At 37.7% G+C, this 22,292-nt stretch overlaps 1 protein-coding gene across 11 annotated transcripts in view; it reads right to left on the bottom strand.

Annotated features, from left to right (window-relative positions):
- The window catches only part of LOC117331334 (membrane-associated guanylate kinase, WW and PDZ domain-containing protein 2-like), a 101,536-nt gene that overhangs the window by 9,695 nt on the left and 69,549 nt on the right, over positions 1-22,292 (bottom strand). For 6 of the 11 annotated variants that reach the window (XR_004533502.1, XR_004533503.1, XR_004533501.1 and 3 more), the window contains 10 exons: positions 14,493-14,543; positions 12,292-13,391; positions 11,823-12,018; positions 11,502-11,633; positions 9,721-9,774; positions 7,987-8,154; positions 6,460-6,494; positions 4,148-4,212; positions 2,122-2,185; positions 1,520-1,675 (listed from right to left, as the gene is read on the bottom strand). Coding sequence is in view for 8 of the 11 variants with exons in the window: in XM_033890008.1 (XP_033745899.1) it covers positions 1,520-1,675; positions 2,122-2,185; positions 4,148-4,212; positions 6,460-6,494; positions 7,987-8,154; positions 9,721-9,774; positions 11,502-11,633; positions 11,823-12,018; positions 12,292-13,391; positions 14,493-14,543 (2,021 nt within the window). In the remaining 3 variants the exon portion in view is untranslated. The remainder of the gene's footprint in view (positions 1-1,519; positions 1,676-2,121; positions 2,186-4,147; positions 4,213-6,459; positions 6,495-7,986; positions 8,155-9,720; positions 9,775-11,501; positions 11,634-11,822; positions 12,019-12,291; positions 13,392-14,492; positions 14,544-22,292) is intronic. The other 5 variants (XM_033890014.1, XM_033890015.1, XM_033890009.1 and 2 more) reach the window with 4 other exon arrangements.

Below are 22,292 nucleotides of genomic sequence, written 5' to 3'. Positions count from 1 at the left end.
CAAATTACATCTACATCAGATTACAATACAAATTACATCTATATCAGATTACAATACAGATCACATCTATATCAGATTACAATACAAATTACATCGACATCAGATTACAATACAGATTACATCTACATCAGATTACAATACAAATCATATCTACATCAGATTACAATACAAATTATATCTACATCAGATTACAATACAAATTACATCTACATCAGATTACAATACAAATTATATCTACATCAGATTACAATACAAATTACATCTACATCAGATTACAATACAAATTACATCTATATCAGATTACAATACAGATCACATCTATATCAGATTACAATACAAATTACATCGACATCAGATTACGATACAAATTAATTATTTACATCAGATTACAATACAAATTATATCTACATCAGATTACAATACAAATCACATCTACATCAGATTACAATACAAATTACATCTACATCAGATTACAATACAGATCACATCTACATCAGATTACAATACAAATTACATCTACATCAGATTACAATACAAATCACATCTACATCAGATTACAATACAGATTACATCTACATCAGATTACAATACAAATCACATCTACATCAGATTACAATACAAATTACATCTACATCAGATTACAATACAAATCACATCTACATCAGATTACAATACAAATTACATCTACATCAGATTACAATACGAATCACATCTACATCAGATTACAATACAAATTACATCTATATCAGATTACAATACAAATTACATCTACATCAGATTACAATACGAATCACATCTACATCAGATTACAATACAAATCACATCTACATCAGATTACAATACAGATTATATCTACATCAGATTACAATACAAATTACATCTACATCAGATTACAATACAAATTACATCTACATCAGATTACAATACAGATCACATCTACATCAGATTACAATACAGATTACATCTACATCAGATTACAATACAAATTACATCTACATCAGATTACAATACAGATCACATTTACATCAGATTACAATACAAATCACATCTACATCAGATTACAATACAAATTACATATACATCAGATTACAATACAAATTACATCTACATCAGATTACAATACAGATTACATCTACATCAGATTACAATACAAATTACATCTACATCAGATTACAATACAAATTACATCTTCATCAGATTACAATACAAATCACATCTACATCAGATTACAATACAAATTACATCTACATCAGATTACAATACAGATTACATCTATATCAGATTACAATAAAGACAATCAGAAATATATAATACTCTTAGAAGATGTCGTCATTCAACATATTTTGTTAAGTTACCTCTTATACAACAACTCACATTGCTAGATAGTGTTATATAAGAGTTCACCAAAACTAAACACGGAATAATTGTTTCATCAAAAACATTTTACCCTTGATTTGCTGTAACATCAGCATTTACCAACATCAAATATTGTTTAGTTGATTCATCAAACAAATTTTACCCTTAATCGTCCATCAAGATCAGCAGAACCCCCTTCTGCTATCCGTAATACAAATAACGGCATACTGTTGAACTCCCGTCCCCCTCGGATTGAGAACCCAAATCCTCGTGACCCCCGTGGGAGCTCCACTGTATAGAGTTCCTCATCTTCTGGACTCTGTAGGATCAAATTATTGTAAATGTTAACACAAAATAATGTTGGAGAGCTTTCATAGATAGATAGATCACAAAATAATGTTGGAGAGCTTTCATAGATAGATCACAAAATAATGTTGGAGAGCTGTCATAGATAGATAGATCACAAAATAATGTTGGAGAGCTATCATAGATAGATAGATCACAAAATAATGTTGGAGAGCTTTCATAGATAGATCACAAAATAATGTTGGAGAGCTGTCATAGATAGATAGATCACAAAATAATGTTGGAGAGCTATCATAGATAGATAGATCACAAAATAATGTTGGAGAGCTATCATAGATAGATAGATTATAAATAACAATATTACACTTTTGTAAACACTGTATAAAGTTTAAACTCTGTACTGAAATGATGTCAGTGATCTCAGGTAAATGTAACCAATTTTTTTATCAATCAACATACATGTTGGTTAGGGAAGCTACGTTGTCTTGCCAGGTCTTTTAACCTCTCAGCTGGGGGAGGATTTCTGTAAAATACAAATTTACATCAGTACATCATACGTGGCAGGTGTATATCAATTAACATAAAATACAGGTATAATGTGTAAGGTAGCATACACCCTTAACTCTTATATTAAATGGTGTAATGTTTAAGGTAGCATACACCCTTAACTCTTATATTAAATGGTGTAATGTGTAAGGTAGCATACACCCTTAACTCTTATATTAAATGGTGTTATGTTTAAAGTACCATATGCTCTTAACTCATTAACATTTTAAAAGGTATAAATAGTGTTTAAGGAAGTATGAAATAAATGTGTTAAGTACTTTCTTAATTAATGAAAAGATTTTTTAGAATGCCAACCTAAAATATAATGAACATAATACATAATGCCCCATTATATCATAACACACTTTATCATGATACCAACTGTGTGTTTTATGTCTGTTGTTTTAGTATACTGTTAGTAATAGTTTGGGAGAGAAATATAAGTTTCTGATCCTTAACATCAGGTAGCACTTATCCCAGTTTACATATATAAACATAAAAAAACTGCCTGTGTGGACACATTATATAGGATAATACAATCTACCTGTGTGGACACATTATATAGGATAATACAATCTACCTGTGTGGACACATTATATAGGATAATACAATCTAACTGTCTGTGTGGACACATTATATAGGATAATACAATCTAACTGCCTGTGTGGACACATTATATAGGATAATACAATCTACCTGTGTGGACACATTATATAGGATAATACAATCTAACTGTCTGTGTGGACACATTATATAGGATAATACAATCTACCTGTGTGGACACATTATATAGGATAATACAATCTAACTGTCTGTGTGGACACATTATATAGGATAATACAATCTAACTGCCTGTGTGGACACATTATATAGGATAATACAATCTAACTACCTGTGTGGACACATTATATAGGATAATACAATCTAACTGCCTGTGTGGATACATTATATAGGATAATACAATCTAACTACCTGTGTGGATACATTATATAGGATAATACAATCTAACTGTCTGTGTGGACACATTATATAGGATAATACAATATAACTACCTGTGTGGACACATTATATAGGATAATACAATCTAACTGTCTGTGTGGACACATTATATAGGATAATACAATCTAACTACCTGTGTGTGTGTGGACACATTATATAGGATAATACAATCCAACTACCTGTGTGGACACATTATATAGGATAATACAATATAACTGTCTGTGTGGACACATTATATAGGATAATACAATCTAACTACCTGTGTGGACACATTATATAGGATAATACAATCTAACTACCTGTGTGGACACATTATATAGGATAATACAATCTAACTACCTGTGTGTGTGGACACATTATATAGGATAATACAATCTAACTACCTGTGTGGACACATTATATAGGATAATACAATATAACTACCTGTGTGGACACATTATATAGGATAATACAATCTAACTGTCTGTGTGGACACATTATATAGGATAATACAATCTAACTACCTGTGTGTGTGGACACATTATATAGGATAATACAATATAACTACCTGTGTGGACACATTATATAGGATAATACAATCTAACTACCTGTGTGGACACATTATATAGGATAATACAATCTAACTGTCTGTGTGGACATATCATATAGGATAATACAATCTAACTACCTGTGTGTGTGGACACATTATATAGGATAATACAATCTAACTGTCTGTGTGGACACATTATATAGGATAATACAATCTAACTGTCTGTGTGGACACATTATATAGGATAATACAATCTAACTACCTGTGTGTGTGGACACATTATATAGGATAATACAATCTCAAACATAGAAACAAGTAAATAATATTTAACTAAAGAAAGTATCATTTACTATTTGTTTGAATTAGTAAACCATTTTATAATTTCAATTTTCATTAATTCAAACATTTTACCTTCTTAATTCATTTTCACCAACAGCAGGAAAGGCCATTGCATTAACCATAGAACCCTGTGAACTCTGAAATGTAATAAATAGGTTATATTAGACAGGGGTCTATATCAGACATCCTCCAAACTAGGGATAGGTATTCAGGACAGGCACAAAAACAGGGAGGACAAATCTTCCTACAGTGGTAGTTTGTGTATTACTACTACACACAAAGATACGGAGGACAAATCTTCCTACAGTGGTAGTGTGTATTACTACTACACACAAAGATAGGGGGGACAAATCTTCCTACAGTGGTAGTGTGTGTATTACTACTACACACAAAGATAAGGAGGACAAATCTTCCTACAGTGGTAGTGTGTGTATTACTACTACACACAAAGATAGGGGGGACAAATCTTCCTACAGTGGTAGTGTGTGTATTACTACTACACATAAAGATACGGAGGACAAATCTTCCTACAGTGGTAGTTTGTGTATTACTACTACACACAAAGATAAGGAGGACAAATCTTCCTACAGTGGTAGTGTGTGTATTACTACTACACACAAAGATACGGAGGACAAATCTTCCTACAGTGGTAGTTTGTGTATTACTACTACACAGAGATACGGAGGACAAATCTTCCTACAGTGGTAGTTTGTGTATTACTACTACACACAAAGATACGGAGGACAAATCTTCCTACAGTGGTAGTGTGTGTATTACTACTACACACATAGATACGGAGGACAAATCTTCCTACAGTGGTAGTTTGTGTATTACTACTACACAAAGATACGGAGGACAAATCTTCCTACAGTGGTAGTTTGTGTATTACTACTACACACAAAGATAGGGGGGACAAATCTTCCTACAGTGGTAGTTTGTGTATTACTACTACACACAAAGATACGGAGGACAAATCTTCCTACAGTGGTAGTTTGTGTATTACTACTACACATAAAGATACGGAGGACAAATCTTCCTACAGTTGTAGTGTGTGTATTACTACTACACACAAAGATACGGAGGACAAATCTTCCTACAGTGGTAGTTTGTGTATTACCACTACACAAAGATACGGAGGACAAATCTTCCTACAGTGGTAGTTTGTGTATTACTACTACACACAAAGATACGGAGGACAAATCTTCCTACAGTGGTAGTTTGTGTATTACTACTACACACAAAGATACGGAGGACAAATCTTCCTACAGTGGTAGTGTGTGTATTACTGCTACACACAAAGATACAGAGGACAAATCTTCCTACAGTGGTAGTTTGTGTATTACTACTACACATAAAGATACGGAGGACAAATCTTCCTACAGTGGTAGTGTGTATTACCACTACACACAAAGATACGGAGGACAAATCTTCCTACAGTGGTAGTTTGTGTATTACTACTACATAAAGATACGGAGGACAAATCTTCCTACAGTGGTAGTTTGTGTATTACTACTACACACAAAGATACGGAGGACAAATCTTCCTACAGTGGTAGTGTGTGTATTACTACTACACACAAAGATACGGAGGACAAATCTTCCTACAGTGGTAGTTTGTGTATTACTACTACACAAAGATACGGAGGACAAATCTTCCTACAGTGGTAGTGTGTGTATTACTACTACACACAAAGATACGGAGGACAAATCTTCCTACAGTGGTAGTTTGTGTATTACTACTACACACAAAGATACGGAGGACAAATCTTCCTACAGTGGTAGTTTGTGTATTACTACTACACACAAAGATACGGAGGACAAATCTTCCTACAGTAGTAGTTTGTGTATTACTACTACACACAAAGATACGGAGGACAAATCTTCCTACAGTGGTAGTTTGTGTATTACTACTACACATAAAGATACGGAGGACAAATCTTCCTACAGTGGTAGTTTGTGTATTACTACTACACACAAAGATACGGAGGACAAATCTTCCTACAGTGGTAGTTTGTGTATTAATACACATAACTTACCTTCATATGCCCAACAATCAGCATTATTGTACTATGTACAGCCTTCATTTTTTATCCAGAAGAATTAGCAATAAAAAGTTGAAGTAACAGCCATTTTGGAATGTGATAGTTGTCCATATTTCCTTCAGGACCAAGTACGCCATAGTTACTAAATCCTGTCTTATCGTTATCATTTAGAGATGAGGAGGTGATTGTTTACAGATGGATTAGTAGTAGCATATCTGTGTTTCATGGATGGGGTACCATAATCATTCAAATTACTTATGGATAACAATGTCATAGTCCTTGGTATATTTGCCTGAAGCACACATGTCTATATATTCACATACATGTTTACACAGATACTTACTCTTTGTGACGTTGATGCTGTGCTGGAGGCATCATCTAAAACACATCAAACCCAACAAATTATTAAAACAATGAAACAGTACCCACCCAGATGTAGTATATATATATAGATTAGTGCAGATTCTTTAGATTGTTTCACATAATTTTTCTTTTTACTTCTGATACCAAAGGGTGTCCATAATTATCCCTTATACATTAACTAACCTGAATGTTTTCATATGTGACAATTTTTTTATTTATCATCTGGTTTACTAGGAACTTATTCTGAGGAAACATACCCGATACTGACCTTGAAAAACCTCTTATTCTGTTATAATACAAGCAATGTCAATGTGACTTGTTATGGTAAACAAACTGTGACCTTGACACTCACCATGCAGTGACCTTCTATTACATATGACCATGACCCTTACCATGTGGTGACCTACTACATTTCAGTGTGAGCTTGACCCATACCTTGTGGTGACCTACTCAATGTAACCTTGACCCGTACATTGTGGTGACCTACTACTCAGTGTGACCTTGACCCGTACATTGTGGTGACCTACTACTCAATGAGACCTTGACCTGTACATTGTGGTGACCTACTACTGTGTGTGAACCTGACCCATACCTTGTGATGACCTACTACTCCATGTGACTATGACCCTTTCCTTAAGGTGACCTGCTACTCAATGTGAACTTGACCCATACCTTGTGGTGACCTACCTAATGTAACCTTGACCCGTACATTGTGGTGACCTAATACTCAATGTGACCTTGACCTGTACATTGTGGTGATCTACTACTCAATGTGACCTTGACCTGTACCTTGTGGTGACCTACTACTCTGTGTGAACTTGACCCATACCTTGTGGTGACCTACTACTCAATGTGACCTTGACCCATACATTGTGGTGACCTACTATTCAGTGTAAACTTGACCCATACCTTGTGGTGACGTAATACTCAATGTGACCTTGACCTGTACATTGTGGTGATCTACTACTCAATGTGACCTTGACCTGTACCTTGTGGTGACCTACTACTCTGTGTGAACTTGACCCATACCTTGTGGTGACCTACTACTCAATGTGACCTTGACCCATACATTGTGGTGACCTAATATTCAGTGTAAACTTGACCCATACCTTATGGTAACCTATTACTCAGTACAAACTTGACCCATACCTTGTAGTGACCCACTACTCAATTCGACCTTCATCCTACCTTGTGGTGACCTACTATTCAATGTGACCTTGACCGGTACCTTATGGTGACCTACTACTCAATGTGAACTTGACCAGTACCTTGTGGTGACCCCACGGTGAGTGTGACCTTGACCTGTGCCTTGTGTTGACCTACTACTCAATGTGAACTTGACCAGTACCTTGTGGTGACCTACTACTCAATGTGACCATGACCCTTACCTTGTGGTGACCTACTACTCAGTGTGACCTTGACCCTACCTTGTGGTGACCTACTACTCAGTGTGACCTTGACCCCTACCTTGTGGTGACATACTACTCAGTGTAACCTTGACCCCTACCTTGTGGTGACCCCACGGTGAGTGTGACTGCCAGGCCTGCCTCCTTAATGATATTGACAATGTCTTCATGGTGCATATGCGAGATATCCACATTGTTGACTGCCAGGATACGATCTCCTACATGTAACTGACCACATCGCTCTGCTGGACTGTTCTCTAATATACGACCTGTAAAGACATTTAAAACTATAAATGTACCAAGTTCCTATTCACTTTGATAAACGTAAAATGGGATGAGAATGATGTATGTTCAGATGAATAAGCATACAGTTTAAGTGGCTCAGAAAGTTATAAAAACATCTACAAAAGATCAGTTTCCCATGCATCATACTGAACGTAATCAATTACATTTAATGATATATTTTGGATGAAATATACAATATTGAAGGGCGTTTCACTTTCCACTATACTTGATGTAAGGTTTATAAATAAATCTATTAGTGATACATGTACTATACTTTGGTGTTTAGTATGTGGGGTTATAACATTCTATATATATTGATGTGTATCATTCGTACTACATTCAATCACTACATCAGGGGAGATAACTCAGTCTTAGCTATATCCTTGCCAATGACCACACATAGGCATTCCAGATAATTCCAACATTTAAACATAATTTCTGTGAAGGTCATCTAGTGTGAAGCTAGTGGGGTATGGTACACAATTACATGCATTCTCCTATTATTTTCCTTCATTCTTAATTGTAACAATAGTTTCTTTATAAATACCACAGCTTCAGTCAGTTTTATTTTCTAATTTCTTCAAAAAAGTAAATGAAAACAGATTTATCTTGTGCTCCTGATTCGACGAATAACTACTTATACGGTACAATACATTACTTTCATTACAGTATTACTATTAAAGTTTTAACCTTATGATATTGAACACAAAGAAATCATCCATATTAACAAAACAAAATCACATGTAAGGTAAGGATGCATTTTACATTGATCTAAATAAAAAAAATGCAGAAGCAACGTAACATTTAAGGAATTGTGCTAGTTGTGTAAGGGATAGTGTCCGAGTGTCTGGGTTTGAGCTGGGAGGGTGGTGTCCAAGTGTCTGGGTTGGGGCTGGGAGGTAGTGGAAAATATCACAAGTATATCGCTCACAGACAAAACACTGATATTCAAAATCAGCTGGTAGTGTTACTGTCGTATTCGAAGGATTAATTTGAAGTTTCTTATTATCTGTTAAACTGATAAGACCCACTATTTATTGATTGGTAATACTACAACCAGTGATGACTATATATGGTATTACATGCACAATATATCACAATACTCGGTTAGAAATCTATATCATATACATTGTAGTTATACACTGAGAGTCAGTTATTCAAAGCAAGATTACACAATTATAGTTGAATGAGCTCTCTAACATTTCATGTCCCTGATATCTTGTATTTGAAGAGACTTTTCCAGCATTATATACAACAAACATGAAAGTTATCTACAAACTTTTTATAACATCCAATTTTAGATCATACATGCTAGGTACCAATGCCAAAAAGCCAAATACTGGTAGTTTTTCCTCACCATTACACTGATGCATCTCATTACACACCACTAGCTGATACGGAATTATGACGGTTACAAAATCTTCAACACAATTGGATGGTACAACATTCAATATCTACATACAATGAGCATGACACATTCCATAAACTGACCAATCAGGGAGGGTATAACAAATCAAATATGGGGGATGCAGACAGAAGCAAGTTCTCACCAATCCATGGGTATTGATTTTTTCTATCTAACCAGTCTTTAACTACCCCTGTGTCTGAAATAATTAACCAATCATAAGTGAGATAGATTCACATAAACATAAACCCTTAAGTCCCCTTTTATGTCCCCAGGGACCCAAAGTTACAGCACATTGTGGCCTTAATTTGTACCTTCAAAGCTCAAAATCAGAAAAAAAAAATTCATTTCCAAGTAAACATCTGTAGTCAATCAAACAAGTAGTCAATTAAACAAAGGTCCTTTATTAGAAATTTCATATATATGAGAAGTGGAGGGCCAAATAACCAGAGCTTTTATCTGTTGATAGTAGTATTAGAATACACTGACAAAACATTCTCATTCTAGCACATTCTGATTTCTGGTTTTCATGCACAAATCAACATGACGATATAAACAGATCCATTGGGCCTGAATACTCTTAGGTATCTTTTTTGGACTATATATATTTTAACACTTATTTGAAGATTAACACCAAGGTAAAGCCATTGTGTATGTGGACCAAATTCAGAGTAGAGGGACATGCTATAATATGTTATGAATGATGTCTAAGATAAAAAAACAAATGGTTGAAAAATAATCCACAGCCAGTATATCTATGGGAATTTTTTTAATATTTTATAATTAAACAAAACTTTTACTTGGATATGAATCACAATAGGTTTGCTTATCAATGGACATACAGATGACGTAACAATAGGTTTGATTATCAATGGACATACAGATGACGTAACAATAGGTTTGATTATCAATGGACATACAGATGACATAACAATAGGTTTGATTATCAATGGACATACAGATGACATAACAATCGGTTTGATTTTCAATGGACATACAGATAACATAACCTTTGGTGGTTTCCCTCAGATCTCTAACACAGGTTCCTCACATGTATTACGACCAGCTGATCATTACATTAATCAGGACTTTAGTTTGAACTGTATTTAATATTTAATAACACATCAGATCTAGAAACTTATTTAATGTTCTATATAAATTTTGTGTGTAGAGGAAATGGATTTGTGACATGGTACTGCTTACTCCAGGATAGAAAATTACAGAAGTTGTTACTTTGTTAATACCTAAAAGGTTCAAAATCAAAACAAAACCCAAGAGTAGGAAAGCTATCAACATCTTAAGAGTAATGAGTAAAACAAATGTACATAATATATAAATAGAAACAGGGTTTATGTACAAAAGATCTAAAGTATAGTGAACCAAAGCAAATAAAATTGACCAATGATTAAGTGCATAAATCGTGCAATAAAATTCAAAATACATTACAACAAACAAGTACAGGATCCGTCACAGATCATAGTATGTATCGAGACTATAACAAAGGAAATTTCGACTGGTAATTATAAATAGTGAGAGAGCTCCAGAATTATCAAAACTAAATATTTTCTTCTTCAGGGTGTTGAAGAACATAATTGTTTTTGCAATTATACATTCTGACCTCTATAACTCACAGATCAATCCCCATTCCCTGTTTCATCTATACAAACTCTCCGATCATTTCCACCCAGTCTACTGTGACAACCCTCCGCCCAGCTCACCCAGTCTACTGCGATAACCCTCAAATCAGCCCACCCAGTCTACTGTGACAACCCTCGGACCAGCCCACCCAGTCTACTGTGATAACCCTCCGCCCAGCCCATCCATTCCACTATGACAACCCTCGGACCACCCCCCACCCAATCTTCTGTGACGGACCCTGACACCTGTGACAACCAAAACTATACCAAGCCTGTGAGTGACACGTACCGATGAACTCACCTATGGTGGACCCCGATTTGGTTACAGATGAAATGATAACAAAACCAAACCCTTCTGTTTGTCGTCGAGTAACTGTCACCTCATATGGGTAGCTGTCTGCCACATGACCATGGTGATCGCCTGTCATTTGAGAAACAGGAATTAAATCATCAAAATGAGATCAGAGACTGCAAAAAGGTCAGATATTAGTAGAATTTGTTTTCCCCAATCTCTTAAAGACTTTTCCTTTATAATTTTGTGTAAGATCAGTTACAAATCATATGGATATTATCAATGATGGTGTTCACTGAATACTTGGCTGGTACCTACCACTGTGGGGAGTCATTTGTCTCCGTATACTCAGAGAAACACGTCCACCAATACCCGCTCGACTCATAAGTTGCACTACCTGGTGATGGGAGCAGTTCACAACACAGAAATTGTCCACATGGGTGATTTCATCACCAGTGCGTATCCTTCCATCCACATCGGCTGATCCACCTGGCACTATGTGTCCGACAGACACCTAAGGTACGATAAATATGTAAACGTATGATACATCTGTGATCTTCATATATTCACAAGTACTGACTGGTCACAAATACAACCAAATTGGGATAATTTCTTTGATATATAAAATGACTGGTGTAATATCAGTTTGACAATTAAACAACATTGGACTAAGTGAAGACTAGACCAATCAGAGACCTTATTTTAATACTCTATAAATCTTGCTTCATTAACTTCCCACGTCAGCAGAGATATCATCTCAATCATGTGTTTAATTTCTCTTACTCACCTGAGACCCTTCTTCTGTTCCACCAATGATTCTAAAACCAAATCCTGTTTCCTGGCGTTGTAGTGTCACAGTGGAAACCATGTATCCACTGTCATCACTAGGAAACCTTGGCGGTATCCGTGGTGATTGATTGAGAGATGCTTGGCTATTGAAGGAGGAACTAGACTGTAAAAATTTCCTTGGCACCCTCATGAGGTTACTAGGGGAGGGTTCAACCTCCTCAAAAGAGGTACTCTGCCGTGGTGGGCGTCCAGCACCCATTGCTGCAGAGAAATTGTTCATGCCATTTCCAAATGGCCGATTGTCAAAAGTGTCGTGCAGACCATCACCCCTCCGTTGCACTGGGGGAGAACCAGGATAATCGACAGAATTGTGGTGGCCCCACTGTGGCCTCTGGTAACCAGAGTAACCCCCCTGTCTAGATGTCCCATTCATCCCCATTGAGTTGTGATTACGTGACCCATGCATTAAAAAGTCAAGATTACCCCCATACGTCATCCCCGGGACAGGGGTTTTACTCCTCATATCCTGGGCAGTAGGAGTCTTTGGTCTATTTGAATCTCCTCTGTAGTCCGACCCCTGTCTACTATTGAACATCTCGGGGCCAGGAGTCCGACTACGTAACATGCCGGGTTTGGCATGATCCCCACGGTCAAACCGACTATCCGTCCGGTCCCTGTCCTGGTGGTTATAGCTATTGTTGTGCATAGTGTGATTTTGTCTCGAGCCTTCTTGACGGCTGTGTGGTCGCTGATGTTCATTTCGCATTTGGTCATACCTTGGTCCAGGTGGGGGGCGTGAATTGAAGTCATAACTCCCGGAATTACTATAAAACTCTGACGATGACCTAGACTGATTGAGTTCCACACCTTGACTTCCAAAGTCACGTGAATTATCATCATTTGATTGAACACGATTTTGCATTTCTGATAATGGATGACGATTATCCACATTAGGTTTATTTCGATTATCAATGTTAGATACCATTGTCCTTGTGGGTGTTTTTGGTCGGTTATCGTTGGATGAAGGAGTTTTTGGTCGTCCATCATAATGTGTTGGCGTTTTTGGACGTGTTGAGGAATCCACTTCATCTCTGTTTTCTGTAACATACACACACAGATATGATTCCTTACTCATGTCAATGCATCGTAAATTCAAACAGATTGGAGATACTTCATCCATAACTGACTGATAAGTATGATCATCAACCTAGATCTATCCAATAGAGCTAATTCCATGCTATGTAGTCAGAGGCTATAACTGCTTGTGCTGCTAGTTTCTATAAGCCTGCACATAGACATGACCAAGACACAACAGTTGAGTCAGATAAACAGGGAATCCTCCCCTATAATAATTATCATGTTCCATAGCAGATTATTATCATCATGATTAGCTCTGCAGAAGATGAATTGATTTTAAAATTTTATCCATGTTGCTCGGAATTGTGACATATAAGCTTACATACAGATAGGTTAGGGTTACCTAACAAGCAGAGAGAGACAAATGTTTTGTCAGCAAAATGACAGTTATATAAAAGACACTTGGATCATTGGGTGCCTGGAGACAAAATATGTATGTACACAGTTAAATGTTCTCACAAACAGTACTATAACTGGGCCCGGTCATTAACTCTCATCAATATAATTACAACTATAACTGGGCCCGGTCATTAACTCTCATCAATATAATTACAACTATAACTGGGCCCGGTCATTAACTCTCATCAATATAATTACAACTATAACTGGGCCCGGTCATTAACTCTCATCAATATAATTACAACTATAACTGGGCCCGGTCGTTAACTCTCATCAATATAATCACAACTATAACCGGGCAAGGTCGTTAACTCTCATTAGTATAACCACAACTATAACTTGGCCCAGTCGTTTGAATTCTCGTCAGTATGACCACAACTATAACTGGGCCCGGTCGTTAACTCTCATCAGCTCAATGACAAACCAATACTAAAAATAAACTTGTAATTTCCAAAATTTTGAAAGACAGAAAAATTTTAATTGATATTATGATAAAAATCAAATAATTCAAACATTTTCTTCTTTGATATTTTTTTCATTGGAAGAAGCTAAGGAAAAGCTAAAACTTCCAAAATTTTTCCCAAACCTTGATCTTTAAACTTTTTATAAATTAATTATTAAGCTATTTCTTAACTAATATCTGACTAGCCCCTATTGGCTTACCTTTATCTATACGAGTTTCATCCCCGCCGGCCATATTTTTGTGATTCTTACCTGGGAATTAAAAGTTATGAATAAGCCCTTTGTTTTTGCACAAGATATTTTCCCCTTATTTTGTATTGTTATCAAATAATAAAAGCACAATAATGTTTGCCTATCATCCTACAAACTGATCTATGACAATGTCTACCGGCCTTCGACCATCCAACAAACTGATCTATGACAATGTCTGCCTTCTACAATCCTACCTACAATCCTACAAACTGATCTATGACAATGTCTACCAGCCTTCGACCATCCTACAAACTGATCTATGACAATGTCTGTTCGGCCATCCTACAAACTGATCTATGACAATATCTGTTCGGCCATCCTACAAACTGATCTATGACAATATCTGTTCAGCCATCCTACAAACTGATCTATGACAATGTCTACCAGCCTTCTACAATCCTACAAACTGATCTATGACAATGTCTGTTCGGCCATCCTACAAACTGATCTATGACAATGTCTGTTTGACCATCCTACAAACTGATCTATGACAGTGTCTGCCTTCGACCATCCTACAAACCGATCTATGACAATATCTGTTCGGCCATCCTTCAAACTGATCTATGACAATGTCTGCCTTCTACCATCCTACAAACTGATCTATGACAATGTCTACCGGCCTTCGACCATCCTACAAACCGATCTATGACAATATCTGTTCGGCCATCCTTCAAACTGATCTATGACAATGTCTGCCTTCGACCATCCTTCAAACTGATCTATGACAATGTCTGTTCGGCCATCCTACAAACTGATCTATGACAATGTCTACCAGCCTTCGACCATCCTACAAACTGATCTATGACAATGTCTGCCTTCGACCATCCTACAAACTGATCTATGACAATGTCTACCTTCAACCATCCTACAAACTGATCTATGACAATGTCTGCCTTCTACAATCCTACCTACAATCCTACAAACTGATCTATGACAATGTCTGCCTTCTACAATCCTACCTACAATCCTACAAACTGATCTATGACAATGTCTACCAGCCTTCTACCATCCTACAAACTGATCTATGACAATGTCTGCCTTCTACAATCCTTCAAACTGATCTATGACAATGTCTGCCTTCTACAATCCTACAAACTGATCTATGACAATGTCTGCCTTTGACTACCTACAAACTGATCTATGACAATGTCTGCCTTAGACCATCCTACAAACTGATCTATGACAGTGTCTACCAGCCTTCTACCATCCTACAAACTGATCTATGACAATATCTGTTCGGCCATCCTACAAACTGATCTATGACAATATCTGTTGGCCATCCTACAAACTGATCTATGACAATATCTGTTCGGCCATCCTACAAACTGATCTATGACAATATCTGTTCGGCCATCCTACAAACTGATCTATGACAATATCTGTTCGACCATCCTACAAACTGATCTATGACAATGTCTGCCTTCGACCATCCTACAAACTGATCTATGACAATGTCTGCCTTCGACCATCTTACAAACTGATCTATGACAATGTCTTCCGGCCTTCGACCATCCTACAAACTGATCTATGACAATGTCTAACGGCCTTCGACCATCTTACAAACTGATCTATGACAATGTCTAACGGCCTTCGACCATCCTACAAACTGATCTATGACAATGTCTGCCTTCGACCATCCTACAAACTGATCTATGACAATGTCTGCCTTCGACCATCTTACAAACTGATCTATGAAAATGTCTACCGGCCTTCGACCATCCTACAAACTGATCTATGACAATGTCTGCCTTCGACCATCTTACAAACTGATCTATGACAATGTCTAACGGCCTTCGACCATCCTACAAACTGATCTATGACAATGTCTGCCTTCTACAATCCTACAAACTGATCTATGACAATGTCTACCAGCCTTCGACCATCCTACAAACTGATTTATGACAATGTCTGCCTTCTACAATCCTACCTACAATCCTACAAACTGATCTATGACAATGTCTACCAGCCTTCTACCATCCTACAAACTGATCTATGACAATATCTGTTCAGCCATCCTACAAACTGATCTATGACAATGTCTGCCTTCTACAATCCTTCAAACTGATCTATGACAATGTCTGCCTTCTACAATCCTACAAACTGATCTATAACAGTGTCTACCTTCGACCATCCTTCAAACTGATCTATGACAATGTCTGCCTTCTACAATCCTACAAACTGATCTATGACAATGTCTTCCAGCCTTCGACCATCCTACAAACTGATCTATGACAATGTCTGCCTTCGACTACCTACAAACTGATCTATGACAATGTCTGCCTTCGACCATCCTACAAACTGATCTATGACAGTGTCTACCAGCCTTCTACCATCCTACAAACTGATCTATGACAATATCTGTTCGGCCATCCTACAAACTGATCTATGACAATATCTGTTGGCCATCTTACAAACTGATCTATGACAATATCTGTTCGGCCATCCTACAAACTGATCTATGACAATATCTGTTCGGCCATCCTACAAACTGATCTATGACAATATCTGTTCGACCATCCTACAAACTGATCTATGACAATGTCTGCCTTCGACCATCCTACAAACTGATCTATGACAATGTCTGCCTTCGACCATCTTACAAACTGATCTATGACAATGTCTACCGGCCTTCGACCATCCTACAAACTGATCTATGACAATGTCTGCCTTCGACCATCTTACAAACTGATCTATGACAATGTCTAACGGCCTTCGACCATCCTACAAACTGATCTATGACAATGTCTAACGGCCTTCTACAATCCTACAAACTGATCTATGACAATATCTGTTCGGCCATCCTACAAACTGATCTATGATAATGTCTGTTTGACCATCCTACAAACTGATCTATGACAATGTCTAACGGCCTTCGACCATCCTACAAACTGATCTATGACAGTGTCTGCCTTCGACCATCTTACAAACTGATCTATGACAATGTCTGCCTTCGACCATCCTACAAACCGATCTATGACAATGTCTAACGGCCTTCGACCATCCTACAAACTGATCTATGACAGTGTCTGCCTTCGACCATCTTACAAACTGATCTATGACAATGTCTGCCTTCGACCATCCTACAAACCGATCTATGACAATATCTGTTCGGCCATCCTACAAAGTGAACTATGACTGTTTGACCATCTTACAAACTGATCTATGACAATGTCTGACCGGCCTTCGACCATCCTACAAACTGATCTATGACAATGTCTGCCTTTGACCATCCTACAAACTGAACTATGACAATATCTGTTCGGCCATCCTACAAACCGATCTATGACAATATCTGTTCGACCATCCTACAAACTGATCTATGACAATGTCTGTTCGGCCATCCTACAAACTGATCTATGACAATATCTGTTCAGCCATCCTACAAACTGATCTATGACAATGTCTGTTCGGCCATCCTACAAACTGATCTATGACAATGTCTGTTCGACCATCCTACAAACTGATCTATGACAATGTCTGTTCGGCCATCCTTCAAACTGATCTATGACAATGTCTGCCTTCGACCATCCTTCAAACTGATCTATGACAATGTCTGTTCGGCCATCCTACAAACTGATCTATGACAATGTCTACCGGCCTTCGACCATCCTACAAACTGATCTATGACAATGTCTGCCTTCGGCCATCTTACAAACTGATCTATGACAATGTCTACCTTCGACCATCTTACAAACTGATCTATGACAATGTCTACCTTCAACCATCCTACAAACTGATCTATGACAATGTCTAACGGCCTTCGACCATCCTACAAACTGATCTATGACAATGTCTGCCTTCGACCATCCTACAAACTGATCTATGACAATGTCTGCCTTCAACCATCCTACAAACTGATCTATGACAATGTCTGCCTTCTACAATCCTACCTACAATCCTACAAACTGATCTATGACAATGTCTGCCTTCTACAATCCTACCTACAATCCTACAAACTGATCTATGACAATGTCTACCAGCCTTCGACCATCCTACAAACTGATCTATGACAATGTCTGCCTTCGACTACCTACAAACTGATCTATGACAATGTCTGCCTTCGACCATCCTACAAACTGATCTATGACAGTGTCTACCAGCCTTCTACCATCCTACAAACTGATCTATGACAATATCTGTTCGGCCACCTACAAACTGATCTATGACAATATCTGTTGGCCCATCCTACAAACTGATCTATGACAATATCTGTTCGAGCCATCCTACAAAACTGATCTATGACAATATCTGTTCGGCCATCCTACAAACTGATCTATGACAATATCTGTTCGACCATCCTACAAACTGATCTATGACAATGTCTGCCTTCGACCATCCTACAAACTGATCTATGACAATGTCTGCCTTCGACCATCTTACAAACTGATCTATGACAATGTCTATCGGCCTTCGACCATCCTACAAACTGATCTATGACAATGTCTGTCGCCTTCTACAATCCTACAAACTGATCTATGAAATATCTAGCCTTCGACCATCCTACAAACTGATCTATGACTAATGTCTGCCTTCGACATACCTACAAACTGATCTATGACAATGTCTGCCTTCGACCATCCTACAAACTGATCTATGACAATGTCTACCAGCCTTCTACCATCCTACAACTGATCTATGACAATGTCTGCCTTCGGACCATCCTACAAACTGATCTATGACAATGTCTGTTCGGCCATCCTACAAACTGATCTATGACAATATCTGTTCGACCATCCTACAACTGATCTATGACAATGTCTAACGGCCTTCGACCATCCTACAAACTGATCTATGACAATATCTGTTTGGCCATCCTACAAACTGATCTATGACAATGTCTGCCTTCGGCCATCTTACAAACTGATCTATGACAATGTCTACCTTCGACCATCTTACAAACTGATCTATGACAATGTCTACCTTCAACCATCCTACAAACTGATCTATGACAATGTCTGCCTTCGACCATCCTACAAACTGATCTATGACAATGTCTGCCTTCGACCATCCTACAAACTGATCTATGACAATGTCTGTTTGACCATCCTACAAACTGATCTATGACAATGTCTAACGGCCTTCGACCATCCTACAAACTGATCTATGACAATGTCTGCCTTCGACATCCTACAAACTGATCTATGACAATGTCTGCCTTCGACCATCCTACAAACTGATCTATGACAATGTCTACCTTCGCCATCCTACAAACTGATCTATGACAATGTCTGCTTCGAACCATCCTACAAACTGATCTATGACAATGTCTAACGGCCTTCGACCATCCTACAAACTGATCTATGACAATGTCTGCCTTCGACCATCCTACAAACTGATCTATGACAATGTCTGCCTTCGACCATCCTACAAACTGATCTATGACAATGTCTGCCTTCGACCATCCTACAAACTGATCTATGACAATGTCTGTTCGGCCTTCTACAATCCTACAAACTGATCTATAACAGTGTCTACCTTCGACCATCTTCAAACTGATCTATGACAATGGTCTGCCTTCTACCATCCTTACAAACTGATCTATTGACAATGTCTACCAGCCTTCGACCATCCTACAACTGATCTATGACAATGTCTCGCCTTCGACTACCTACAAACTGATCTATGACAATGTCTGCCTTCGACCATCCTACAAACTGATCTATGACAGTGTCTACCAGCCTTCTACCATCCTACAAACTGATCTATGACAATATCTGTTCGGCCATCCTACAAACTGATCTATGACAATATCTGTTCGGCCATCCTACAAACTGATCTATGACAATATTCTGTTCGGCCTCCTACAAACTGATCTATGACAATATCTGTTCGGCCATCCTACAAACTGATCTATGACAATATCTGTTCGACTATCCTACAAACTGATCTATGACAATGTCTGCCTTCGACCTTCCTACAAACTGATCTATGACAATGTCTACCTTCGACCATCCTACAAACTGATCTATGACAATGTCTGCCTTCGACCATCCTTCAAACTGATCTATGACAATGTCTGCCTTCGACCATCCTACAAACTGATCTATGACAGTGTCTACCAGCCTTCTACCATCCTACAAACTGATCTATGACAATATCTGTTCGGCCATCCTACAAACTGATCTATGACAATATCTGTTGGCCATCCTACAAACTGATCTATGACAATATCTGTTCGGCCATCCTACAAACTGATCTATGACAATATCTGTTCGGCCATCCTACAAACTGATCTATGACAATATCTGTTCAGCCATCCTACAAACTGATCTATGACAATGTCTGCCTTCGACCATCCTACAAACTGATCTATGACAATGTCTGCCTTCGACCATCCTACAAACTGATCTATGACAATGTCTGCCTTCGACCATCCTACAAACTGATCTATGACAATGTCTGCCTTCGACCATCTTACAAACTGATCTATGACAATGTTACGCTTGACCATCCTACAAACTGATCTATGACAATGTCTGCCTTCGACCATCCTACAAAACTGATCTATGACAATATTCGTGCCATCTACAAACTGATCTATGACAATGTCTGCCTTCGACCATCCTACAAACTGATCTATGACAATGTCTAACGGCCTTCGACCATCCTACAAACTGATCTATGACAATGTCTGCCTTCGACCATCCTACAAACTGATCTATGACAATTCTAGTTCGCATCTACAAATGACTATGACAATGTTTGACATCTACAAACTGATCTATGACAATGTTCTGTTCGGACCATCCTACAAACTGATCTATGACAATGTTGCCTTGACCATCCTACAAACTGACTATGACAATGTCTGTTCGGCCATCCTACAAACTGATCTATGCAATCTGTTGACCATCCTACAATGACTTGACAATGTCTGTTCGGCATCCTACAAACTGACTAATGCAATATCGTTCGACATCCTACAAACTGATCTATGACAATGTCTGCTTCGACCATCCTACAAACAGATCTATGACAATGTCTAACGGCCTTCGACCATCCTACAAACTGATCTATGACAATGTCTGCCTTCGACTACCTACAAACTGATCTATGACAATGTCTAACGGCCTTCGACCATCCTACAAACTGATCTATGACAATGTCTGTTCGGCCATCCTACAAACTGATCTATGACAATGTCTAACGGCCTTCGACCATCCTACAAACTGATCTATGACAATGTCTGTTCGACCATCCTACAAACTGATCTATGACAATGTCTGCCTTCTATCATCCTACAAACTGATCTATGACTGTTCGACCATCTTACAAACTGACAAGTGATGATTATGGATCACCTTACAAACTGACAAGTGATGATTATGGATCACCATACAGGCACATGAGATTATTGATGCGTACAGAAATATGTTGTACAAAAGGACCATATATTGATTTTCTGTGCTAACAAACACAACCTCATTTACCTGACTTCATCTTATTAAGGCTCTGTATTCATTAGTCATAAAGCTTAATGCCAAGCATATCAACCAACATGAAAATCATTCCACTTTCAAGGTCAAAAAATCAAAAATATATCTATATTGTTATATTTCATCATGACTTAAATGCAAACAGAATGAGGATCAATGGAATAATGATGTCTAATTCAAAATTGTATCATATCGGTAACCAACATATACATAGGTCAATTACAGGTGAGCTAACTGACCAATTGTTTATCAGGTCAATTACAGGTGAGCTAACTGACCAATTGTTAATCAGGTCAATTACAGGTGAGCTAAC

The sequence above is a fragment of the Pecten maximus genome, chromosome 7 (genome assembly GCF_902652985.1).
Source record: "Pecten maximus chromosome 7, xPecMax1.1, whole genome shotgun sequence".
Taxonomy (NCBI): Eukaryota; Metazoa; Mollusca; class Bivalvia; order Pectinida; family Pectinidae; genus Pecten; species Pecten maximus.
Note: the sequence above shows the minus strand (reverse complement) of the source record. Positions and strands in the feature narration are given on the sequence as shown.